This window comes from Saccopteryx bilineata, chromosome 2, assembly GCF_036850765.1.
Source record: "Saccopteryx bilineata isolate mSacBil1 chromosome 2, mSacBil1_pri_phased_curated, whole genome shotgun sequence".
NCBI classification, from domain to species: domain Eukaryota; kingdom Metazoa; phylum Chordata; class Mammalia; order Chiroptera; family Emballonuridae; genus Saccopteryx; species Saccopteryx bilineata.
The window spans coordinates 40917390-40940181 of record NC_089491.1 but is presented as its reverse complement, the minus strand read 5'-3'; the positions used below and the strand labels follow the sequence as shown (position 1 = coordinate 40940181).

Here is a 22792-nt window from a genome sequence, read left to right as displayed (position 1 = left end):
TAAATTCATGACTTCCAACTTCACTTGATTCCCCCTCCCCAATATGCCCAGTTAATTCTTCTATGTATTAGTTCTCTCTCTTCCATTTCAAATCTTCTCAATGCACCCTCAGCTGCCTTCCCCATTCCCATCCTCATTATTCTCAGCAAATGATCTATCTACCTATGTTCCAGAGAAAAGAAGAGTATATGAGAGTTTCCCTACCTTTCCTGCTTCCATCTGAGAACTACTCTGTCTTGACTCTTCTGAAAACACCAAAAATAGCAAAAATGATTTTCATCTGGTCTCCCGTACAAATGCATCTACTTGCCCACTTATCTCAAACGTCTGGTCTTTCCTGGCACCTTGTTCTATCAATCATTCCCCCCTCCCACCCTGACTCACCTACTGCTCGTCACTGCTTCACAATCTACACTCAAGAGATATTGAGAAGCTGCGAGATTCTTGAGCACACTCTGTCCTTTCATTCCTCTGTGCCTCTGGACACACAGTAGCCTTTACTGAAAACCACCTTGTAAACTTTTGTCAATTTTTGCCAAACTTGACTTGCATTAGGGCTTGGCTTAGTTTCCCAGCACACTCAGGAGCTTTCTTTCTTCTGCTCCACAGTGTGCCACCAGGATAAATTCTGACATATTTCTTATATACGGTATTTAACTCCCCATGAAATGTGAGCTGTTGGAGGACAAGAACCATGTGTTTCTATATTTGTATTCCAGTGCCTTGCACAGTGCATGGAGGCACCAGGTTCATGTTTGTTAAGTGGATAAATAAATAAATGAATCAAAATTAATCAATGAGTTATACAGTATGGACTTGGAGCCTAATAAGGACATCCTCACTGTGGCCATACAAGCAAGTCAATAGGATTTAGAAAGGCCATAGCTCCTTCAAGGAATCCATCTGACTTTGCAGATACCTGGGGCAGTGGGTCTGAAGATCCTCCAAGTTTCTGATCTAGATAATTAAACATGATCACGTTGTAAGGATGGCGTTTATTGGTGTTGTGGCATTCATCAAATATCATCAAAGTAAAGATAGAGAGGGATGGAATAGTCCCACTTTTAAGGCTGTTCACAATAATCTGTGGAGTTAAAATGATGATGTCATTGTTCTCAACAATCTGTTCCACTGAGATTTTCTCAAATGTTGCTCCAGAAATGCCTCCAACTTTGTACCTGGAAAATGACAGAAACTACCTATTATTAACCACAGTGTGAATGAGGGACCACAAAAATATGACACACTAGATCAGAACATTAATGGATTAAGTTCTCTCTAAGTCTAAAAAGAGACAAATGCTTAGCCCGAAGTCTTATACATAGTAAGTAATTAGTTAGTGCAGGCTAGTTAAAATTGCTAAGAGTATGTATTAATTCTTTCAAGCTAGGAAAGAAAATAGTATTTAAAAAATAATAGTACATGAATTATAAAAGCATTAAAAAGTTAAATGTGTCATCTGAATGTAAAATTTCTCTTTTAAGTCATTTACTTATTCTGTAAGAGTTTAGGATTTCAGGTATAGCTAACAAAACAGACTTGAATCCATGAAGAAATTACATTTAGATTATATAAAAGCTGAATCTACTAAACATTTTTTGAATCATGGTTTTCCAAAAACAAAATAAGCAGAAAATACACAAGTCACATAAAGCTAGAGAAAAAGAAGTTGGAACAACTGTTATACCTACCCACGTCTTTCAAAATATTTTAAGAACACAGATTTCTGCTGTTCATACACTGGGAGTTGATTAGCAAAAAACACCACCTTTCCTTTTTGTCCTTGTGGAAACTTTTGAAGATGATGTTCACATATAAGAAGTGCAACAAAGGTTTTTCCACAACCTTTTAACGTAAAAAGAAAAAGAAAACATGTAACTAATATCATCTTAAAAAATTTCTGTGGAAAGGTAATTATTTTTGGCTCTCCTGAAACCACTGGGTGGACTAGTGAATTGGCAATGTGGATGGGTTAACAACAGCAGGATTTACACCATGACTAAAAAACATCAAGCTACTTCCTAAGTAATATTACTCAGCCAGAGCCTGGAGCAAGCTAAAAGATGGCCTTTTTCCTTCCCCTTGTGTTCTTTAACACACCCCGAGACTCTACTAATAGGATGGTTTTCTCAAAAGACAAATGGAACAAGGAGAAAACTAAAACTTGCCCATTTCATCCCAGTATTCAGTGAAAGGAGAAAAAGGGAAGCAAACAGAGAAACAAACCATGTAAGTACTGGCCAGCAGCTTACCAGTAGGAGCACATATTATTGTATTTTTTCCCTTGATAGCAGGAGAAGCGAGCTCTAATTGGTAATTTCTTGGCTTCATTGGGCTGTAAGTATGTGACACTTCTGAAACACAAAAGGAACAATATGACTAAATAGGTCCTGCTCTGAACAATCAAGGCAGTAGCTCCCTTGTCATACAGACAGGAATTCTGACTCCAGCAAGTAGGGCCTCATGTAAGCAAGTTTACAATTCTTGTCTCTTGTTACCATTCCAGCTTCTCCACTGATTTTAAGTACTGTACTGAATCTTCCCTCAATGACAAAGTACTGATGGCAAGAAGGAAAGAAAATAAAATTTAAAAATGAATGGCTTAATTCAGGGCAAGGCAGATGGCCAAAGGTTAAAAGAAATGCTACATAGAACAAAACAGTAACAAATCCCTCCAAGATCTTTGAAAAACTAAGACTGTAAATATTGAATTCCCAAACTAACCTCTTATTCAAGAGCAGTCATGCTTTGTTATTCTGCAGTCTCTCATGCTGTTTTCTCTCAAGAGAATCAAAAGTTTTTTAAAAATCAGAGGCTTTATCTCACTAATAGATAAGAAGATAAAATGTTAAGAGCCATCTGACTAAGGCACAGTGGATAGAGCGTAGGCCTGGGACACAGAGGACTCAGGTTCAAAACCCCGAGGTTGGCAGCTTGAGCACAGGCTCACCAGCTTGAGCGCGGGGCTGCTGGCTTGAGCATGAGATCATAGACATGTCCCCATGGTCGCTGGCTTGAAGCCTAAGGTCACTAGTTTGAACCCAAGGTCGCTGGCTTGAGCAAGGGGTCAATGGCTTGGCTGGAGTCCCCAAGTCAAGGCACATATGAGAAAGCAATCAATGAACAACTAAGGTGCTACAGTGAAGGATTGATGCTTCTCATGTCTCCCTTCCTGTCTGTCTGTCCCTATCTATCCTTCTCTCTGTCTGTCCTAGCTATGTTAAGAGCCACAAATACCTTGAAAACCATTTGTTAGGCCAAGCTATCCATTTTAAAGAGAAGGAGAATTTCTAAAAGGTTAAGAGAGTTCATTCACTAAGGACTTTTATATGTCAGAAAAGTTTAAGGCAACTTACATTTATTGATTTTATTCTGGAAACAACAAAAAACAATAACAACAAAAAGTATCATTTGGTTGCAGAAGTAATCTTATAAATTTGTTTTTTGTGTTATCCCCAAATCATATCTTTCTTCTAACACTACTCATTGTAAATCATAGTTTCTTTCCTGATGCACTTTGATAAATAGTGTTTTACTATGCCTTATTATACAACTTTCTGGTCTCCTCATGAAAATATGGCTCTAGAACCATAAGATGGGCCTTACAGGGCCACAGCAAAGGCATACATACAGTGCCCCTGTATGAGTTAGAAAAAGTGCCCCTTTTGCAGGACACAGCCCCTCAATGCCCTGTTTGACAAACAGCACAGGCTGGATCTCAATCTTCACTCAACCTTCCAGCCAGGTGCATAGTGCGGTGCACAAACGTCATCAACTTGCACTGCGGCCTGGGATCTTAAAAGGATGCTGAGTAAGTGACTCTCAGATAGTGGAAGGATTTCTTTACAACAGAGCTGATTTTTGAGCCCTGTCTATGAAAGCAGGAGTTCATAGACATTGAGTTTCTGGCAGGGCTATTTGCTATTTGTACTTTCAATGTGGACATGCCTATACTTGCTCAGTGCTGAAAGAAGACAAAAAACAAAAAAGATAAAGGAGGAAGAAGCTGATAATAGCTATGAAAAGGAGAGAATGACATCCCCAATGATTGAAAAAGGTATCTATTATAACATAAATTCTCTTTTCTTTTTTACTTTCCCTTAAAAGCCTTTTCATAAGACTGTGAGGTTTGGAACTGAAAATGTGTCCCTACACAAAATACTTGAAGGGCACCATCATGGTAAAGAACAAACAATGCTGGATACCTGAAGACGGACAGGCATTCTGACTAAGATTCTGGCATTCCGGCTCTTCCTTGTAGACAATCTGTACATCAGAAGTTTCTATCTCCTCGTCCTCAAGATCTTTCATTTCTTCTTTTGCACCTTTATGAGACCAAAAAGCATCTTAGCATTTTTATATAATTTGATTCCAGTCCTGATGGAATCATTACAATGAGGTTGTGATACTAAAACTTTAAACTTCCATTAAAATTTCTCACAGACATTCCCTCCGACTTTTACAACAATTAAAAGAACCCTTTTGAGTTTGCTATCTCAATTTGGAGTTTGAACTCGACAGTCATTTAGGACTTTATTATACAAAGTGTGGAACAGAGACCAGCAATTTCTGGAACTTTTTAGAAATGTAGGCTCTTGAGCCCCTGCCATGATGGCAAACCTTTTTAAAAAAACCCGCCCACATTTGCAGTGCTGGTCAACCTGGTCCCTCCCGCCCATTAGTGGGTGTTCCAGCTTTCATGGTGGGCCAATCGAGGTGTCTTTGATTACTGCCTTTGATTACTCTGCTACCACCCACCATGAAAGCTAGAAAGAACCCCCACTAGTGGGTGGGAGGGACCAGGTTGACCAGCACTGCAAAAGTGGGCGGTTTTTATAAAAAGGTTCGCCATCACAGCCCTAAGGAATCAGAATCTACATCTGAACAATATCCCTGGCTATTCACATGCACACTAAAGAAAAACACAATTTACCAGATATTCCCATCTTCCATTCCTCGCCTGATCCAAGAAATCAGATGTGCATTTATACAGATAATTCCTGGAACAATTTGTGATCTAAAGAAGCCTAGGAAAAGTGAAGGCCAAGATACTCAGGGTTTACCAAACTCAACCTTTAAAACAAGGCTCTGAGGTTAGCTTCAGGAAGCCAAATGGTGGTTCAGACATTTCACCACGGGGAAAGAGGGGCAGGCCCCTTCTTGGCTTAGAATGAAGAAACTAAAAGAATGCAAAGCAAAGGAGCCTGCAGGGGCAAATGAGTCAGCCAATTATAGATTAACTACTTTCTACAGTTCACTGAAAGGTTTCCTAGAGCTAGTTGCAAAACAAAGCAAGAAAAATCGGACTTGTACATAGCTGAGACCAGTGGTCTGGAAACCCCTCCCCCTTGCTTGCCCCACTGAAACTCGTCCCCTCCTGGAGTCATAAGGATGACGTATACCTCTAGACAAAGGGATCACTGGCCCCCTGCATGAACACATGTATTCTGTAAAAGGTATATAAGATGTAAGAGATCAAACTTTGGGGAGATCAAACTCGTGATTTGTTGCCTCTTTTGGGGTCACGCTGCTCTGCCAGCTAATAAAACCTACTTCCTTCATCAAGCTGTCTGGGCTACTTCGTTCCACTTGGTTCCTGCTACACCACAATAGATTCTTTTTTCCAGTCCTGTTCTAGTTCAGTTCCAGATGACTTCCAGGCAGAGAACCTAGCAGAGTCTATCATGAACGTACTGTAAAAAGGAGGTGAATCTTGGTTTGAACCTTTTTAACTCTAGAATTTTCAAGCTATTTCTCTGATCATCTAAACCCAGACAGCGAGCTCAGACTCTGCCTTCCCCAAATCCTTTGAACCAGATAAGCTAATCCTGGATGAGAAGGGTTTGCCCTGGTCCATATTTATGGGTTATATACAAACAAACTACTTCTGCAGGTAAGTAGCCACTTGCCCTCCAGAATTCAGTTTCATGCTGGTCTCTCATTAGAGATTTAGCCATGGGTGTCAGAGGAAAATGCCTCTGACAGTGAGTGAAAAACAGGCAGGCATGAAGGAAGCCCTAAGTAGAACTATGAGGAAGGCAGAGCACGTTTCCACATCCTCCCACCCTTCAGAGCTCTACCTTGAATATCTTACCTTTCTCTATAATCCACAATTCACTGAACTTGCTCTCTTCTTTCTCCAAAGCAAGTTTCAGATATTTGGGCCAGTTCTCCTTGTCTGATCTGAGAAGGCATTCAACTAGTTTCTCTGCACCTGCCATCAGCCCCTTGTTGGAACAAACCTAAGCAAGACAAAGGCAGTTGATTAACCAATTATTTCGATTTTCCTTTTATAAGTTTCTACTAAAGAAATACCAGTTCAAGTGCTATCTGATTAAAAATCATTTTATACTAGGATTCAATAGGCTTTATTTGTGACCATTTTTGCCCCATTTAACACAATCTTTTAAGAGCCCCTCTCCTTCACCCTTGTCCTCTACATGTTTGTTTTCTGTTGTTGTTTTTTTGGTGACAGAGACAGAGAGATGGATAGATAGGGACAGACAGACAGGAAGGAAGAGAGAGAGATGAGAAGCATCAATTCTTTGTTGCGGCACCTCAGTTGTTCATTGATTGCTTTCTCATATGTGCATTGACCGGGGCTACAGCAGACTGGGTGACCCCTTGCTCAAGCCAGTGACCTTGGGTTCAAACTGGTGAGCCTTGCTCATGAGCCCAATGAGCCCACATGAGCCCGTGCTCAAGCCGGCAACCTCAGGGTTTCAAACCTGGGTTCTCTGCGTCCCAGTCCGATGCTCTATCCACTGTGGCACCGCCTAGTCAGGCTGTCCTCCACATGTTACATCACCATGTCAAGCCAACCATTTTCACCTCCTCTGAGATCTTATATCTTATCATCATCAGCAATATTAGAAAAACAATCCATTCAACAGCCATTCAAAATATGCTGTATTGGTATAGAGAGACACTTGGAAGAATATAACTAAATATTAACAAATGTTTTTTTCGTGGTGGTAGGACTTACATGACTTTTACCATTATTCTTAATAACTAAAATTTATCAAGCACTTATTATTATGTGCCAGTCATATGTAAGCACTTTATACATATATTATTTTATTTAATGTTTATAAAAATAGAGTAATAAGGTACAATTATTATTTCCATTTTATTTTTAAATATATTTACTGATTTTAGAGAAGAAGAAGAAGAGAAAAACATAAATTAGTTGTTCCATTTACTTACGCATTTATCGATTGATTCTTATACATGCCCTGACTGGGGATCAAACCCACAACCTTAGTGTATCAGGACAATGGTATAACCAACTTAACTACCCAACAAGGGCTATTATTTCCATTTTATACATGAATAAACAGAGGCTTAGAGAAACTAAGTAACTTGCTTAAGGTCACACCACTAGTAAGTGATTGAGACAGAATTCCAACAAAATTTATTTGTGTCCAGAGACTGAATACTTACCCACTAGTGTCTATGGCTTTCTTTTTCTTTTCATTTTGTAAACTGCTTGATTTTATTTAAATTTTCATAAAACATTATTCACAAAGTAATAAAAATAAATTTACCTGAAAATAGGGCAAATCTGAAAAAAACTCATGACAAAAATTATTTAGTCCATAGTTAAAAGTACTACTGTAAGTAATTATACCTTAGATTTGAGGACTTTTATTGATTTCAATGATCTTTATTAGGTGTAAAACCCTGTATAGATATCTAATCTGTGGTGGCACAGTGGATAAAGTATCAACCTGGAATGCTGAGATTGCGAGTTTGAAAACCTGTGCTTGCATGGTCAAGGCACATATAGGAAGCAACGACTAAAAGTCAATGCTTCCCACTCCTCCCCATCCCCCTTGCACTCTCTCTCTCTCTTCTCTCTAAAAATCAATGAATATCCTAACCAGGAGGTGGCGCATTGGATAGAGCACTGACCTGCTACACTGAGGACCCAGGTTCGAAACCAGAGGTCGCTGGCTTGAGTGTGGGATCTTAGACATGGCCCCATGGTCACTGGCTTGAGCCCAAAAGTCACTGGCTTGAAGCCCAAGGTCGCTGGCTTAAGCAAGGGGTCACTGGCTCAGCTGGAGTCCCCCTACCCCATTAAGGCACATATGAGAAAGCAATCAATGAACAACTAAAGTGCCATAAATACAAGTTGATGCTTCTTATCTCCCTCCCTTCCTGTCTGTCAATCTCTCTTGATAAAAACAAAAATAAAAATAAATTTTTAAATGACTAAAATTAAAAAAATAAAAATTAAAAAGTACAGAAAACATTTTCCATGTTCAAATTATTTCCCCCAAATTCAGAATTCTATTTTAATTAAATTACCTGTATAATTTCTTCACAGTCCTGATTAATTAAACATTCAGATATTTCCGGAAGGATATCATTTGGATTAATTCTGGTTTTAAATTCTGGTTGCAAACGCCTTAAAAGCGATCTATACTCTTCCAACTTTTCAATTTTTTGGAAATCCCAACTTTCAATTGCTTCATAAAGTCCAGAATAACCTTAAAAAAATAAAGAAGAACTGGGGGTTTTATGAGACCAACTAAAAAGTACTGTGAGATTATTACTATCATAGGGATCATGTCTGAATGTACAGGCAGAGAACTCAAAAAATATCTGTAAATCACCTTAATTTTTAATCTTTCAAAGAAAACTCAATATTCATTTTAGTTACCCACCATTTTAGGCCCTCTAACAATATTTATCATCTCTGAGGATAAATGTGAAGTCTTACGTTTGGTCTTAGTATAAAATCTTCCTTCCACAGGAAGGAAGTCCATCCATGGACTTCACCTACAATCACCGTTTTATCTCTCAATGACTCAAACATCATGCTATCTTTGATAGGGCAATTTGAGTTAAAATTTTAGCTTTAGTAACCGTAGCTTTTAGTTTTTTGTTTGTTTGATTTTTGTTTTGTGTTAGTAGCTTTTAGTTATAATCAATAGGCTAATGATTAATGCAAATAAAAAGCTTTTTCCAGGAGTCGGGATACATAAACGGGCCCATATGACTTCATAAGGGCTGCAAACAACCCACCTTTTTGCTCCAGGCCCAGGAGATCTGTAAGTAACCAAGGCAGTATCTAAGCCCTGGTGCTCCAAATAAAGAATACAGAATTACGGGTCAGTGCCTGACCCACGGTGGCACAGTGTAGTAGAGCATCAACCTGGGATGCTGAGGTCCCAGGTTTGAAACCATGAGGTCACCGGCTTGAGCCCAGGCTCATCCAGCTTGAGTGCAAGCTCAGTAGCTTAAGTGCAGGGTTGTTAGCTTAAGTGTGGGATCATCAACATGATCCCATGGTTGCTGGCTAAGCCCAAGGTCACTGGCTTGAGCAAGGGGTCACTGGCTCGGCTGGAGTCCTCCAGTCAAGTCACATATGAAATGCAATCAATGAGCAATTAAAGTGAAGCAACTAAGAGTTGATGTTTCTTATCTCTCTCCCTTCTTGTCTGCCCATCTGTCTGTCTGTCTCTCTCTCTCTTTCTCACACACACACACACACACACACACACACACACACAAGAATTATTGGTCAATAGATGAAGAAATGCCAGAAAAATCTCTGGACTGTAACTTTTATCTAACAAATTTTTCTTAAATTCCAAACCCCTTACCCACCCTTTTCTTCCCCTTATAAAAATGGTTGGCTGAGATGAGGTGTTAGTGTGGTTTTTGGGGGGAAGAGAGGGCAGAAAATCCCCATCCTCTCAGATCTCCAGGCTTCTGAATAAATTGCCCATAAAGATTCAATCTCTGTCTCTACTTATTTGGCTGAGTGCCGACAGCATGAACACCAATATTTCTGGTTTCATCTTGTCAGTGCAAAGTAACAGAAGCAAAAAGAAATATAAATCTTAACTCTTTCCCCTTCAGAGCTTATATTCTGTATTATTCCAAACAAAGAAAACTAATATGAGAAATTTGAGGTGGAAAAATATTTCCAACTGTAATAATCCAAGAACGCTTCACTCTAAGGTTCTCTAAAGCAGAATTACCAGGCTTGTTTGACTTTAAGGCCCACACTCTTTTCATTAGAATGTAAACAGCACAACAAAATGAACACATGTGAACCCATTACCCAATTTAAGAACTAGAATATTCCATTATGTTTGTGGGTATGTGCCTCCTTTTACACTCTGTAGAGTAATATTTAAGATATTAAATGTCCTCTTCAAGCCTTAACACCATTGGACTTCTTATGTTTTGCTATCTAGTGGTTATAAAACGTTATCTCACTGTGTACCTAATTTACAATTCTTAAATTGCTAATTGGGCTGAGCATCTTTTCATGTTTATTAACCTTTTGTACTTCCTATTCTTTAAATTGCCCATTCACACACATCTGCCCTGTGAATGTTTTCTTTCTTTTTCTAACTGGTTTGTTTTTTTTTGAGAGAGAGAGAAAGGGACAGACAGGGATAAACAAGTCGGAAGGAAGAAAGAGAGATGAGAAGCATCGACTCGTAGTTGCAGCACTTTAGTTGTTCATTGATTGCTTTCTCCTATGTGCCTTGACCAGGGGCTCCAGCAGAGCAAGTGACCCCTTGCTCAAGCCAACGACCTTGGGCTCAAGCCAGCGACCATGGGGTCGTGTCTATGACCTCATGCTCAAGCTGGTGACCACACGCTCAAGCTGGCAACCCCACTCTCTAGCTGGTGAACACTTGCTCAAGCAGGATGAGCCTGTGCTCAACCAAGTGACCTCATGGTTTCGAACCTGGGTCCTCAGCATCCCAGGCCAACACTCTGTCTACTGCACCACCACCTGGTCAGGCTCTTTTTCTATTTGGTTTTAAAACATTTTAAATATATTCTATATAGTAATTCTTTGGTCATTATATATTGTGCAAATAAGCTCTCCTAGTCTGTGACTTGTTTTTTCATTTTCTAGTGTGTTTTGACAAGCAGATGTGCTTAAGATTAATATCATGGAATTCATCAATCTTCTTTTCATGGTTAATGCTTAAATGTCTTGTTTCATAATTCTGCCATAACCCAATGTCATAAAACTATGATTTTATATTCTTTTCTAACATTGCTAAATTTTTACCTTTTAAAATTAAGTATTTAATTCCTTTTGAATTCATATTATGTGTATATGTAAATGGAATGATGTAAGGAATACAAATTTATCTGTATCCAGATGGATATGAAATTTAGAGCTTGTTTTTCAACATTACCATCTTTAGGTTATCCTGTTTATATTGGCCAATTGCAATTTATCAAAGTCTCTCCTTTCTTAATGATCCTCCTTTCCCAGTGATCTATAATATAACAGGTTTCCATAAATATATGACCCTACTTGAAGGTTTTCTATTGTATTTTATTGGTCAGCTGGTGGATTCTAGGACCAGAGTGACAATGTCTCAATGCTATGGTTTTACAATAAATCTTGACATCTACAAGTGAAAACCGACCTCAGCTTACTTAATTCTTCTTTTAGAATTCTTGACTAATCTTGGGTCATAATTCTTCCATATACATTTTAGGATCAGCTTGTCAAACTTATAAAAAAGTATGTAGGATTATTATTATAACTGTATTGAATATATAGGTCACTGTAGGGAGAGATGACATTTTTATGATATCCTTTCCATGTGCATGGGTATATACCTCTACTTAGATAGGACTTCTTTAATATCTTTCAATAACATTATATCATATTCTCCATTCATACTTTACAAACTTTTGCTAGGTTTATTCCTAAATACATAATTTTTTTACTATTATAAATGATATTTCATTTTATTAATTTTTTAAAATAAATGTTTAAAAGATTTTAATTATTGATTTTTTTTTTAGTGAGAAGAGAGAGAGAGAGAGAGAGAGAGAAAGAAAGGCAGGGCAGGCGGGAAGAGCAGGAAGCATCAACTCATACTTGCTTCTTGTATGTGCCTTGACCAGGCAAGCCCAAGGTTGTGATCTGGCGACCTCAGAGCTCCACGTCAACGCTTTATCCTCTGCGCCACCACAGGTCAGGCTAATATTTCATTTTGGATTAGATTTTTTATTATTTGCTTCCAGTGGGTGAAGATTCAACTAACTTTTGTATACTGATCTTTATCCAAGACACTTGCTAAATTCTCCCATCAGTTATAATACTCTGTAGATTCTTTTGGGTATTTTAGGTAGACAATTATCTGTTTGAAAAGTCTTTACACTGCCTCAGATTAAAAGACATGAACTATATGTGGATATCTCAAACTTAATAGCATTCCACTTTTACAGCATTCATAACAGACACATAGTATACTCTGATTTGTGAGTAAAAAGAATGAACTAACCTGCATGGTAAAGAGCGTCCAAAAAGCCACGGAACCAGCCTTCCTCCTGGATCTCCAATAGGAACTTGAGAAAAAGCGAGGCAGCCTCTGTCACACCTTTGTTGTTTTTCTCAGCCTGAATATATTGCACCTCAACTACAAACAGAAGCCAGAATGACTCATCAAACTGTAGAACTACTCATTGGAAGAAAAACCTGAAAAAGGTTGTCAAACCATCTCAAAAACGGATAGAAACTGTAACAAATAACAGCAATAGCAGGAACTATGGGAAGGCAGCAAATTCTCTGCTTGTTCTTCACCAACCCATCCTCTCAACCTCTCTTAAAATTCTCCTAGTTTGGTATAAAAGTCTGGGAGAACACTCTAGGGCAGCCCTAAAGAAAAGCAGTCTCTTGGCTTTCAGTCAAGATGGCAGAGTAGGTAAACATTGTGCTCACCTCCTCCCATGACCACATCAAAATTACAACTACAGAACCACCATCACTGAGGATTGCCCGAAGTCTCGTCAAAGAGAAGTCCTGTAACCAAGGATATATAGAAGAAGCCACATCGAGATTGTTGAAAAAACAATTATTAAAAAGAAGTTTCTTAAAGATGTATGAAAAATCTCCCACAACAAGGGAGAAGCCCTGGTAGCACTGGATTAGATGGAAGAACAAAGGCTTCCTCCACCATTTTGATGGTCTCTTGTTCAAAAGTCTGAATCAACTGCAGGACTAGGAGTGTGAGGACAGGACCACTCCATGGCATCAGTAACAATCACAGTGGACTCAGCAAGCAGAGTTAGAAATAAACAAAGATATTTTCATGGTCCTGTTTCCAGGCTCTTGCTAAGAGAGTAGGCAATGTGGCAGAAAAAAGAAAGCAAAGGAGCTAAAGAGAAACACGGTGAGGCCAGGTAGCAGCTATCTACCAACCTGCAGGTTGTCATGCTGAGTTTGTACACTATCTCCGTGTCTGGGGTGGTAACCAAAGCATTGCTTTCATATGACCTGACATTTGGTAATCTTCCATTCTTTTTTCCCTATGTAAGTGGAATGTAAAGCCCAAGGGAGTAAGCCAGATGCCTGGATGTATTCTCAGAGATTAGAAGAGAACATGTAGCACATAACAGACATTCAGCAAAGGTATGTTGAATGAAAGGAAGGAATGCCTTCCTTCTCTGTTTTGGCAATGATATGATAAAATTAATGCTCTTTTTTTTTTTACAGAGACAGAGAGTCAGAGAGAGGGCTAAGTAAGGACAGACAGATAGGAACAGAGAGAGATGAGGAGCATCAATCATCAGTTTTTCATTGCGACACCTTAGTTGTTCATGATTGCTTTCTCATATGTGCCTTGACCGTGGGCCTTCAGCAGACCGAGTAACCCCTTGCTCAAGCCAGCAACCTTGGGTTCAAGTTGTTGAGCTTTGCTCCAACCAGATGAACCCATGCTCAAGCTGGTGACTTCGAGGTCTCGAACCTGGGTCCTCCGCATCCCAGTCCGATGCTCTATCCACTGCACCACCGTCTGGTCAGGCAAAAATTAACGCTTTTTTAAAAAGACTTATTTATTGATTTTAGTGAGAAGAGAGAGAAGGAAGGGGGGAGGAGGAGGAATGGGAAGCATCAATTTGTAGTAGTTGCTTCTTATATATTCCCTAACCGGGCAAGCCTGGGATTTTGAATCAGTGACCTCACCGAAGACAATACTTTATCCACCATACCACTACAGATCAGGTAAAATTAACCACTCTAAAGTGTAAAATTCCATGCTTTTTAAGAGTTGTGAAATTATTAACACTGTCTAATTTTAGTCCATTTGCATTACTGTACAAAGAAATCTTGTACTCATTAGCAGTTATTTATCCTCCCCTTAGCCTCAGGCAACCGATAATCTACTTAGGTCTCTAAGGACTTGCCCATTTTGGACATTTCGTTTAAAGGTATCATACAACTCATAGGCTTTGTAACTGAGTTCTTCTATTTAGCATACTGTTTTCTTTTTTTAAACTTTTTTTAATTTATTTATTCATTTTAGAGAGGAGAGGGAGGGAGAGACAGAGAGAGAAAGAGGAGAGAGAGAAGTGGGGGAGGAGCTAGAAGCATCAACTCCCATATGTGCCTTGATCAGGCAAGTCCAGGGTTTCGAACCAGCAATCTTAGCATTTCCAGGTCAACGCTTTATCCACTGCGCCACCACAGGTCAGGCCAGCATACTGTTTTCAATGTTCATCCATATATAGCACATGTATCTCCAGCTTCCCAAGGTAGCATTTCTTGATACCTTTCCTGTGCATTTGCTCTGACACAGCATAGTGTATAGTAACTGTTTGAGGGTCTGTCTTTTCCCTTAGACTATGACCATCGACATGCTGTTGAGGAAGATAGATGTAAGGAGAATTTTTTTGACAAGTGAGAAAAGGGAAACTGGGGCAAATGGTTAGACAAAAATCAAGCAATTCATGGTCCGCTAGTAAATTGCAAAATTTTAATATTCCCTGACCAAGAACACTTGAGAGTAAATAGTTTATACCTCTCTTCCCAACCAGAATTAACATAGCTTGAATCACCCAGGTCAAGGAGTTAGATAACAGAAAGCCAATAGTGCAATTGATTCCAGCCAAATCCAAGGATGGATAAAGTCAAAGGAATAAATAATAACCACAACAATCCAATTACAGTCAAACAAATCAAAGATATAGGCAAAGCTGACCAGAAAATGACCCTGGTCCCTCTAAACTCGTGATGGTGAACCTTTTAATAAAACCCGCCCACTTTTGCAGTGCTGGTCAACCTGGTCCCTCCCGCCCCCTAGTGGGCATTCCAGCTTTCATGGTGGGCCAATCGCGGCACTGTTTGGTTGCTCTGCTACCGCCCACCATGAAAGCTGGAACGCCCACTAGGGGGCGGGAGGGACCAGGTTGACCAGCACTGCAAAAGTGGGCGGGTTTTTTTTTGGGGGGGGTTGTTTTTTTTTGTATTTTTCTGAAGCTGGAAACGGGGAGAGACCCTCAGACAGACTCCCGCATGCGCCCGACTGGGATCCACCCGGCACGCCCACCAGGGGCGACGCTCTGCCCACCAGGGGGTGATGATCTGCCCCTCCGGGGCGTCGCTCTGCCGTGACCAGAGCCACTCCAGCGCCTGGGGCAGAGGCCAAGGAGCCATCCCCAGCGCCCGGGCCATCTTTGCTCCAATGGAGCCTTGGCTGCGGGAGGGGAAGAGAGAGACAGAGAGGAAGGGAGGTGGGGGTGGAGAAGCAAATGGGCGCTTCTCCTATGTGCCCTGGCCGGGAATCGAACCCTGGTCCCCCGCACGCCAGGCCGACGCTCTACCGCTGAGCCAACCGGCCAGGGCAAAGTGGATGGGTTTTATAAAAAGGTTCACCATCACAGCTCTAAACACCCATTTTAGTACATCAACATATTAAAAAAACACACACCTGGAAAATTAACAAATATTCTGCTGAAACTCTCCCCTGAGAACTGCCCTAAAATTCCCATCCTGAAAAACAGAGATAAGAGCCCTCAAGACAAAGGATGTCAACAGTGGGGCTGTCTGGAGCATGCCTACACCTTATCTCAGGTACGAACATTTTTGATTCTTCTAAACCAGGGGTCCCCAAACTTTTTACTCAGGGGGCCAGTTCACTGTCCCTCAGACCCGTTGGAGGGCCGCCACGTACAGTGCTCCTCTCACTGACCACCAATGAAAGAGGTGCCCCTTCCGGAAATGCAGCGGGGACCGCATGCGGCCGCGGGCGGAAGTTTGGGGACGCCTGCTCTAAACTATCACTGTCCCCAGCTTTAATAAATACATTCTTAAAATCACCTGAACTCGGCCCTGGCCGGTTGGCTCAGCGGTAGAGCGTCGGCCTAGCATGCGGAGGACCCGGGTTCGATTCCCGGCCAGGGCACACAGGAGAAGCGCCCATTTGCTTCTCCACCCCTCCGCCGCGCTTTCCTCTCTGTCTCTCTCTTCCCTTCCCGCAGCCAGGGCTCCATTGGAGCGGAGATGGCCCGGGCGCTGGGGGATGGCTCTGTGGCCTCTGCCTCAGGCGCTGGAGTGGCTCTGGTCGCAACATAGCGACGCCCAGGATGGGCAGAGCATCGCCCCTGGTGGGCGTGCCGGGTGGATCCCGGTCGGGCGCATGCGGGAGTCTGTCTGACTGTCTCTCCCTGTTTCCAGCTTCAGAAAAATGAAAAAAAAAAAAAAAAAAAAGACACATACTCGAGCAAGCAACAAGCAACTAAAGTGAGCAACTATGAGTTAATATTTCTCACTCTATCCCCAGACCCCTTCCTCTCTTTGTAAAATCAATAAATAAAATCTTAAAAAAAAAAAAAAATCACCTGAACTCATGTTAGGAAATATTTCTTGCATAAAGTAAAAAACCTACACACTACAGGCCAGTCTGAGTCTGACTTGGGCTGGTCCCACCCAGTGACAGTGTGATCATCTTTATGTTATCTTGGTATTATAATCATTATCAAAGTGCCTTTTGCAGTGCTGGATCATGAATGTGTCCAGAATATGTTACTGAAGGAATGGATTCTCAGAATACTGCTCCCCCAATGTCCCTCCTGCATATATGATTAGCCTTTGACTCCAAAAGGATATTGAAAAATATGAAAAAATATGGCTCAGCAGTAGAGCGTCAGTCCAGTGTGTGGAAGTCCCAGGTTCGATTCCCAATCAGGGCACACAGGAGACGTGACCATCTGCTTCTCCACCCTTCCATCTCCTCTATCTCTCTCTCTGTCTCTCTCTCTTTCTCTCTGCCTCTGCCTCTCCCACAGTCATGGCTTGAATGGTTTGAGCAAGTAGGCCCCGGGTGCTGAGAATGGCTCCATGGCCTCACTTCAGGTGCTTAAATAGCTCATTTGATGAGCAACAGAGCAGTGGCCCCAAGTGGGCTGAGCATTGCCCTATAGGGGCTTGCCAGGTGGATCCCAGTTGGGGCTTATGTGGGAGTCTGTCCTCTACCTCCTCGCTTCTCACTTAATAAGAGAAAGAAAAAAGAAAAAAAATCTGTAGCCCACACTCAAGTCTACCTTGAAACCTCATGGATAACCTAAGTAAAGCTCTGCATAACCCCAGTGAATGCAAGCTCTTCAAAAGAAACATGTCTTCAATGCTCCTTTCCCAATATCCAACACATAGAGAGAAGAATGATTATAAAAGAGATACAGAACATTGCTAATGTAATTAGGCATACTGCTGTATTTGTGTGTGCGCATAAGAATGTATGGGCATAAGAATATGGATAAGCTTCCACTGCCATCTAATGAAGGTAAAAAACAAAACAAAACAAAACATGAGTCAGAGTGTACATCCAGCCAGAACAGTCCTTAGTGTTTCCATTCTCTGACTGAATCCTGACTGACAAAATATATTTGTCACAGATTACGGTTAATGAATAGAATCCAGAGATTCCAAAGCAGCCAAGAAAAAAAAAATAGGAGATATAGAAACAATCTAATAGAAAACAGAAAAAGATGAGGAGAAAGCAAAACATTTATGGAGTCATGTGTACATGATAAAGTATGAAAAAATGAGCAATAAAGATATAAACCAATTAAATGACAAAAACTGCCTCAAAATAAAACTTCTATGGTACCTTTAACATTCAAAAAGAAAATATACAGTATTCTTCAGTTTGCTTTTTTTTTTTTTTTTTGTATTTTTCTGAAGCTGGAAACGGGGAGAGACAGTCAGACAGACTCTCGCATGTGCCCGACTGGGATCCACCTGGCACGCCCACCAGGGGCGAAGCTCTGCCCACCAGGGGGCGATGCTCTGCCCCTCCGGGGCATCGCTCTGCCGCGACCAGAGCCACTCTAGCGCCTGGGGCAGAGGCCAAGGAGCCATCCCCAGCACCCGGGCCATCTTTGCTCCAATGGAGCCTTGGCTGCGGGAGGGGAAGAGAGAGATAGAGAGGAAGGAGGGGGGAGGGGGTGGAGAAGCAAATGGACGCTTCTCCTATGTGCCCTGGCCGGGAATCGAACCCGGGTTCCCCGCACGCCAGGCCGACGCTCTACCGCTGAGCCAACCAGCCAGGGCCCAGTTTGCTTTTTTAAACTTACCTTTTGGTTAAATTGTGGTAGCATTATAACTATAAATTAAAAGTAACATATATTAAAAAGGATCCCACCTATGCGTTCCAACAGTGCACTACCGTTTTCCATCAAAGCACTTACCCACTTGATTATCTATTGTTTATTTAGTTACCTGCCTTCACCTATACACTCTAATCTCTATTAGGGCAGGGACTATTTCTTGTAAGTTCACCACTAATTCCTCAGTTCTAACATGATACTTCCTATTAGATAATACATGTAGTAATATGGGCAAATTCTCTCCAATGGTAGTCTAATGCCTGACACGTATGAGTTGCTTCTTTACTGAATCAATACATGAGTGTATGACAAAATGGCATTCACACGTTTGTTAGTGTTTCACTCGTTGCAGGGAATTCTAAAAGAATGTCTTGCACAGGCTTACAGTCTTCAGTGGCAGAAGCTACTCTGTGGTCATTAGGATGTTATTTTGCTTATTTATTTTTTAATTTGTTGATCGATTTTAGAAAGAGACAGAAACATTGATGTGTTTTTGTATTAAATGTTGGCTAGACCAGCCAACATTTGCACACTAGGACTGATCAACTGAGCTATCCGGTCAGAACTAGGATGTTATTTTGTTACTTCACTCTGAGCACAACTAGAAAGTGGTGGTCCACTGTTGGTGGTGTTCTCTCACTTCTCACCCGACAGCCGGTGGTTTGGTTTTGCAGAGCAACAAGCAGAAAACTTACCCGTCTGCTTTAATGCAATTTCCAAAAACTGCCTCACATCAGGAAAGATATCTAGGCACTTGCCAGATCCACTCTCATCTCAATTCCCTCTAGGCACCACCTTCCTTCTCATTCTAATCTACAGCCTATGCTCACCTCCAGCACAAAGCACTTCACTACAACTGTACAAAATGGCCATTATGCATCACCAGGTGTTTCAAAAGCTGGATGGAAACGCCCGAATTGAAGCTTAAAGCCATTCAGTCCAAGTCTTGCTCCTCTCAACTTTCCAGCTACGTACTTGGAAGTAACAGCAGAGTAATGTACTTGGAATGACCACAGAGTAGCTTCTGCCACTGAAGACTGTAAGCCTGTGCAAGACATTCTTTTAGAATTCCCTGCAACGAGTGAAACACTAACAAACGTGTGAATGCCATTTTGTCATACACTCATGTATTGATTCAGTAAAGAAGCAACTCATATGTGTCAGGCATTAGACTAGCATTGGAGAGAATTTGCCCATATTACCACATGTATTATCTAATAGGAAGCATCAACTATCCTGTAGTTCTGACAGTATTTTGTAATCATTTGTATCACCCATCCTCACCGGTGTCCCACCCCCGAAACCTTGGGCTGGACAGTATTTTAAAGCAGGGTCTGTGTTTTATTTCTCAATCTCTGATGTCAGTACAAAACTGAACACAGAGTAAAACGTAACTATTAGCAGAAATAAATGAAATGGATAGCGACTGGTTTCTTCAGCTTTAAATCTAAATAAATGTGCATCCCTAAGCAAGTCATGTCACCTCGCCAGACTCAGTTTCCCACCGGGGGCCTCCAACGTCACGCTCAAACTCTGCAATCTCTAGTCTAAAAATACTGTCGGGATCTTGCAACAAGTCCCGCGTTTCCAGGTTCCCACTAGGCTACCGTATTAATTAAAAGAAGTGGGGAAAGCCAAGAGAAAATACTTCCGGAACTGCTTTCCAGCCCCAAGTGGTGGGTGTCCCCGGGAACCACTCACCCTCCTTAAACCACGGGCCCATGTAACTCAGGATGAAGGTAGGATCCAGAATCTTCGTGACATAGTCCCGGTAGGCATGTAGATTCCGCCGCTCCTCCGCCGTCATGGCCGCAGCTGGCTCCCGGCGCTGTGCCGTCTCACCAGCGCTCCACTCCGTTTAAATCCCGCCGGAGCCGATAGTAATCCCAGCACAGAGAGGCAGAGCTGCCGGGGAAATCTTAACTGGAAAGGAAAAACCGAAACTGCAACTAGCCGAGCGAGGAAGGGCTGTGACCCTTCAGTCCCCTGGAGTTTCAATTTCCTTTCTGGCTCCCTGCTTTTCCCACCGGTGGGCGCTCGTGGACGCGGGACCGTAGGTGGACCTCTGGGAATTGCTTTTTGATTCTTATTTTATCTTATTTTTTTGTTTTGCTTGTATAGTGGTAAATTCTCAATTCTTTTTTTTTTTTTTTTTTTTTTTTTTTGAGAATTGTTTTTTTATTTTATTTTATTTTACTTACTGATTTTACAGAAAGAGGAGAGGGACCAGGCGCGAGAAGTATCAACTCTTAACAGCTTCACTTTAGTCATTCATTGACTGTTCCATGTGCCTTTACCTCTCAAGCCCAAGGTTGCAAAAAACAGCTACCTCAGAATTCCAGGTGGAAGCTTTGTCCACTCTGGCCTATGACACAGCTTGTGTACAATTCTGAATTTTGAGAAAGGTACACAGGGGAACCACTTCCACCAGGCTGTGTGGGCACTAGGGTAAGTGTGTGTTTAACTTTACAGAAACTGCCACCTGTTTTCCAATATAACCTTACTATTTTGCACTCCCATTGAGCTCCACCAGTAGACACACATCCAGTAAGTACACACATTGGTCACTTTTTGCTTGCTATCTTGGTCGATGTGAAATGGTGATGGCCACTTACATAATTTTGTGACTCATTTGCTCCAATCTTTTGCCTGATTGTTTTTTTTTAATTTATTTTAAATGTATTTAGAGAGCGAGGAAGAGAGAGAGACAGGAATATCCATCTTTCCTGTATGTGCCCAAACCAGACATTGAACCCACAACCTCTGTGCTTCTGACCCAATGCTCTAACCAGCTGAGGTATCCAGCCAGGGCTGATTGAGTGGTTTTTGTTTGTATCATGGATTTACAAGTTATTTATTTTGGATACAAGCCAACTGTCAAATATATGTATCCCAAATGTCTTCTCCCAGTCTGTGACTTACTGTTTCATTTTCTTAAAGGTTTTTGAGAAAAAAGTTTATTTTGGTGCAATCTAATTTATCAGTTGTTTTCTCTTGTCTATTGCTTTTTGTGGCCTTTAATAAATCTTTATCTACTTCTAGGCCATTAAGGTATTCTTTGTTTTCTTTTAGACTGTTTGTATTTTTAGCTTTTACATTTAGGACTATGATAATCTCAAATCAGTTTTATTGTGGTGTGAGGTAGGGGTCAATGTTTGATTTTTTCATACTTTTAATTGTTCCAGTATAAAGTGTTTCATTTGTTGAAAAAATTTTCTTCTCCCATTGAGTAGCCCTAGCCTCGTTGTTAAAAAATCAATTGATTGTATGTACACAAGTCTATTTTTAAATCTAACCAGTTTCATTTATCTCTGCTCATACTGCTTTATTCTTCTTTGTAAAGATTACAGTGGCTATTCTAGAATCTTTGCATTTCACTATGATATAAGAATCACTTTGTCAATCTCCTCGCCCTCTTCCCACACACACTGGTAACTGAGATTTTGTCAGGGCTGCACTGAGCCTATAGATTAACTTGGGGGTACTAGACATCTTAGCAGGGGGACTAGACATTTTAGCAATATTGAGTTCTAATTCATAAATTTATTTATTTGTTTTCTTTAGTTTCTCTCAGCACTATTTTATAGTTTTAAGAGGACAGGTCTTATAAATATCTATTAATTTTATCTTACCTATTTTGTTCTTTGATGATACTCTAAATGGATTTTTTTTTAATTTAATTTTTTAATGTGAGAGGAAGGAAGATAGAGACAGCGTCCCACATGCACCTCAACTGGGATCCACCTGGCAACCCCCGTCTGGGGCCAATACTTGAATCAACCAAGCTATGCTCAGTGCCTGAGGCCAACACTACAACCAGTCAAGCTATCCTCAGCTCCGGGGCTGACACTCAAACCAACTGAGCCACAGGCTGCAAGAGGGGAAGAGAGAGAAGAAGGAGAGAAAGAAGAGAAGAGAAGGAGATGGTTGCTTCTCATGTGTGCCCTGACTGGGGATCGAACCCGGGATGTCCACATGCTGGGCCAATGCTCTATCCATGGACCCAACTGGCCAGGGCCCAGAATTGTTTCTAGAGTTTCATTTTCAAATTGTTTGTTGCTAGTATATAGAAATACAAGTGTTTTTGTTTTGTTTTGTTTTGTTTTACCTTGTTTTATGCAACATTGCTAAATCACTTATTGGGTCTAGTAACTGTTCTATAGATTCCTTACATTTTGCTAGGTAAATAATCATGTCATTTGTAAATACATACATGGTTTTTACTTCTTCTTTTCCAATCTTTATGCTTTGTATTTTGTTTCCTTATTCCACCACCTATGACCTCCAATAAAAAGTTGAATGCAAGTGGTGAGACTTCACACCCTTACCTTATTACTAATCTCAGCTGAGAAATGAGATTGATGTTTCACTTTAATTACAATGTTGGCTGTATTTTATAGTTTTT

General features: G+C 40.9%; 1 protein-coding gene and 1 long non-coding RNA gene across 3 annotated transcripts in view; one reads left to right on the top strand and one right to left on the bottom strand.

The window, feature by feature from the left end:
- Positions 1 to 22792, bottom strand: part of RIGI (RNA sensor RIG-I) — a 73565-nt gene that overhangs the window by 25366 nt on the left and 25407 nt on the right. Inside the window, exons 2-9 of one of the 2 annotated variants that reach the window (XM_066256940.1) lie at positions 20089 to 20310; positions 12285 to 12419; positions 8314 to 8495; positions 6095 to 6242; positions 4206 to 4325; positions 2253 to 2354; positions 1692 to 1845; positions 920 to 1178 (exon numbers count right to left, since the gene is read on the bottom strand). In XM_066256940.1, the coding sequence (XP_066113037.1) occupies positions 920 to 1178; positions 1692 to 1845; positions 2253 to 2354; positions 4206 to 4325; positions 6095 to 6242; positions 8314 to 8495; positions 12285 to 12419; positions 20089 to 20194 (1206 nt within the window). In that variant the 5' untranslated portion in view covers positions 20195 to 20310. Of the gene's footprint in view, positions 1 to 919; positions 1179 to 1691; positions 1846 to 2252; positions 2355 to 4205; positions 4326 to 6094; positions 6243 to 8313; positions 8496 to 12284; positions 12421 to 20088; positions 20311 to 22792 lie in introns of those variants that run through there. The other variant, XM_066256941.1, reaches the window with a different exon arrangement.
- Positions 20015 to 22792, top strand: LOC136324293 (uncharacterized). The gene is made up of 3 exons (XR_010729065.1): positions 20015 to 20126; positions 20600 to 20835; positions 22082 to 22792. It is a non-coding gene; the product is annotated as an uncharacterized lncRNA (long non-coding RNA).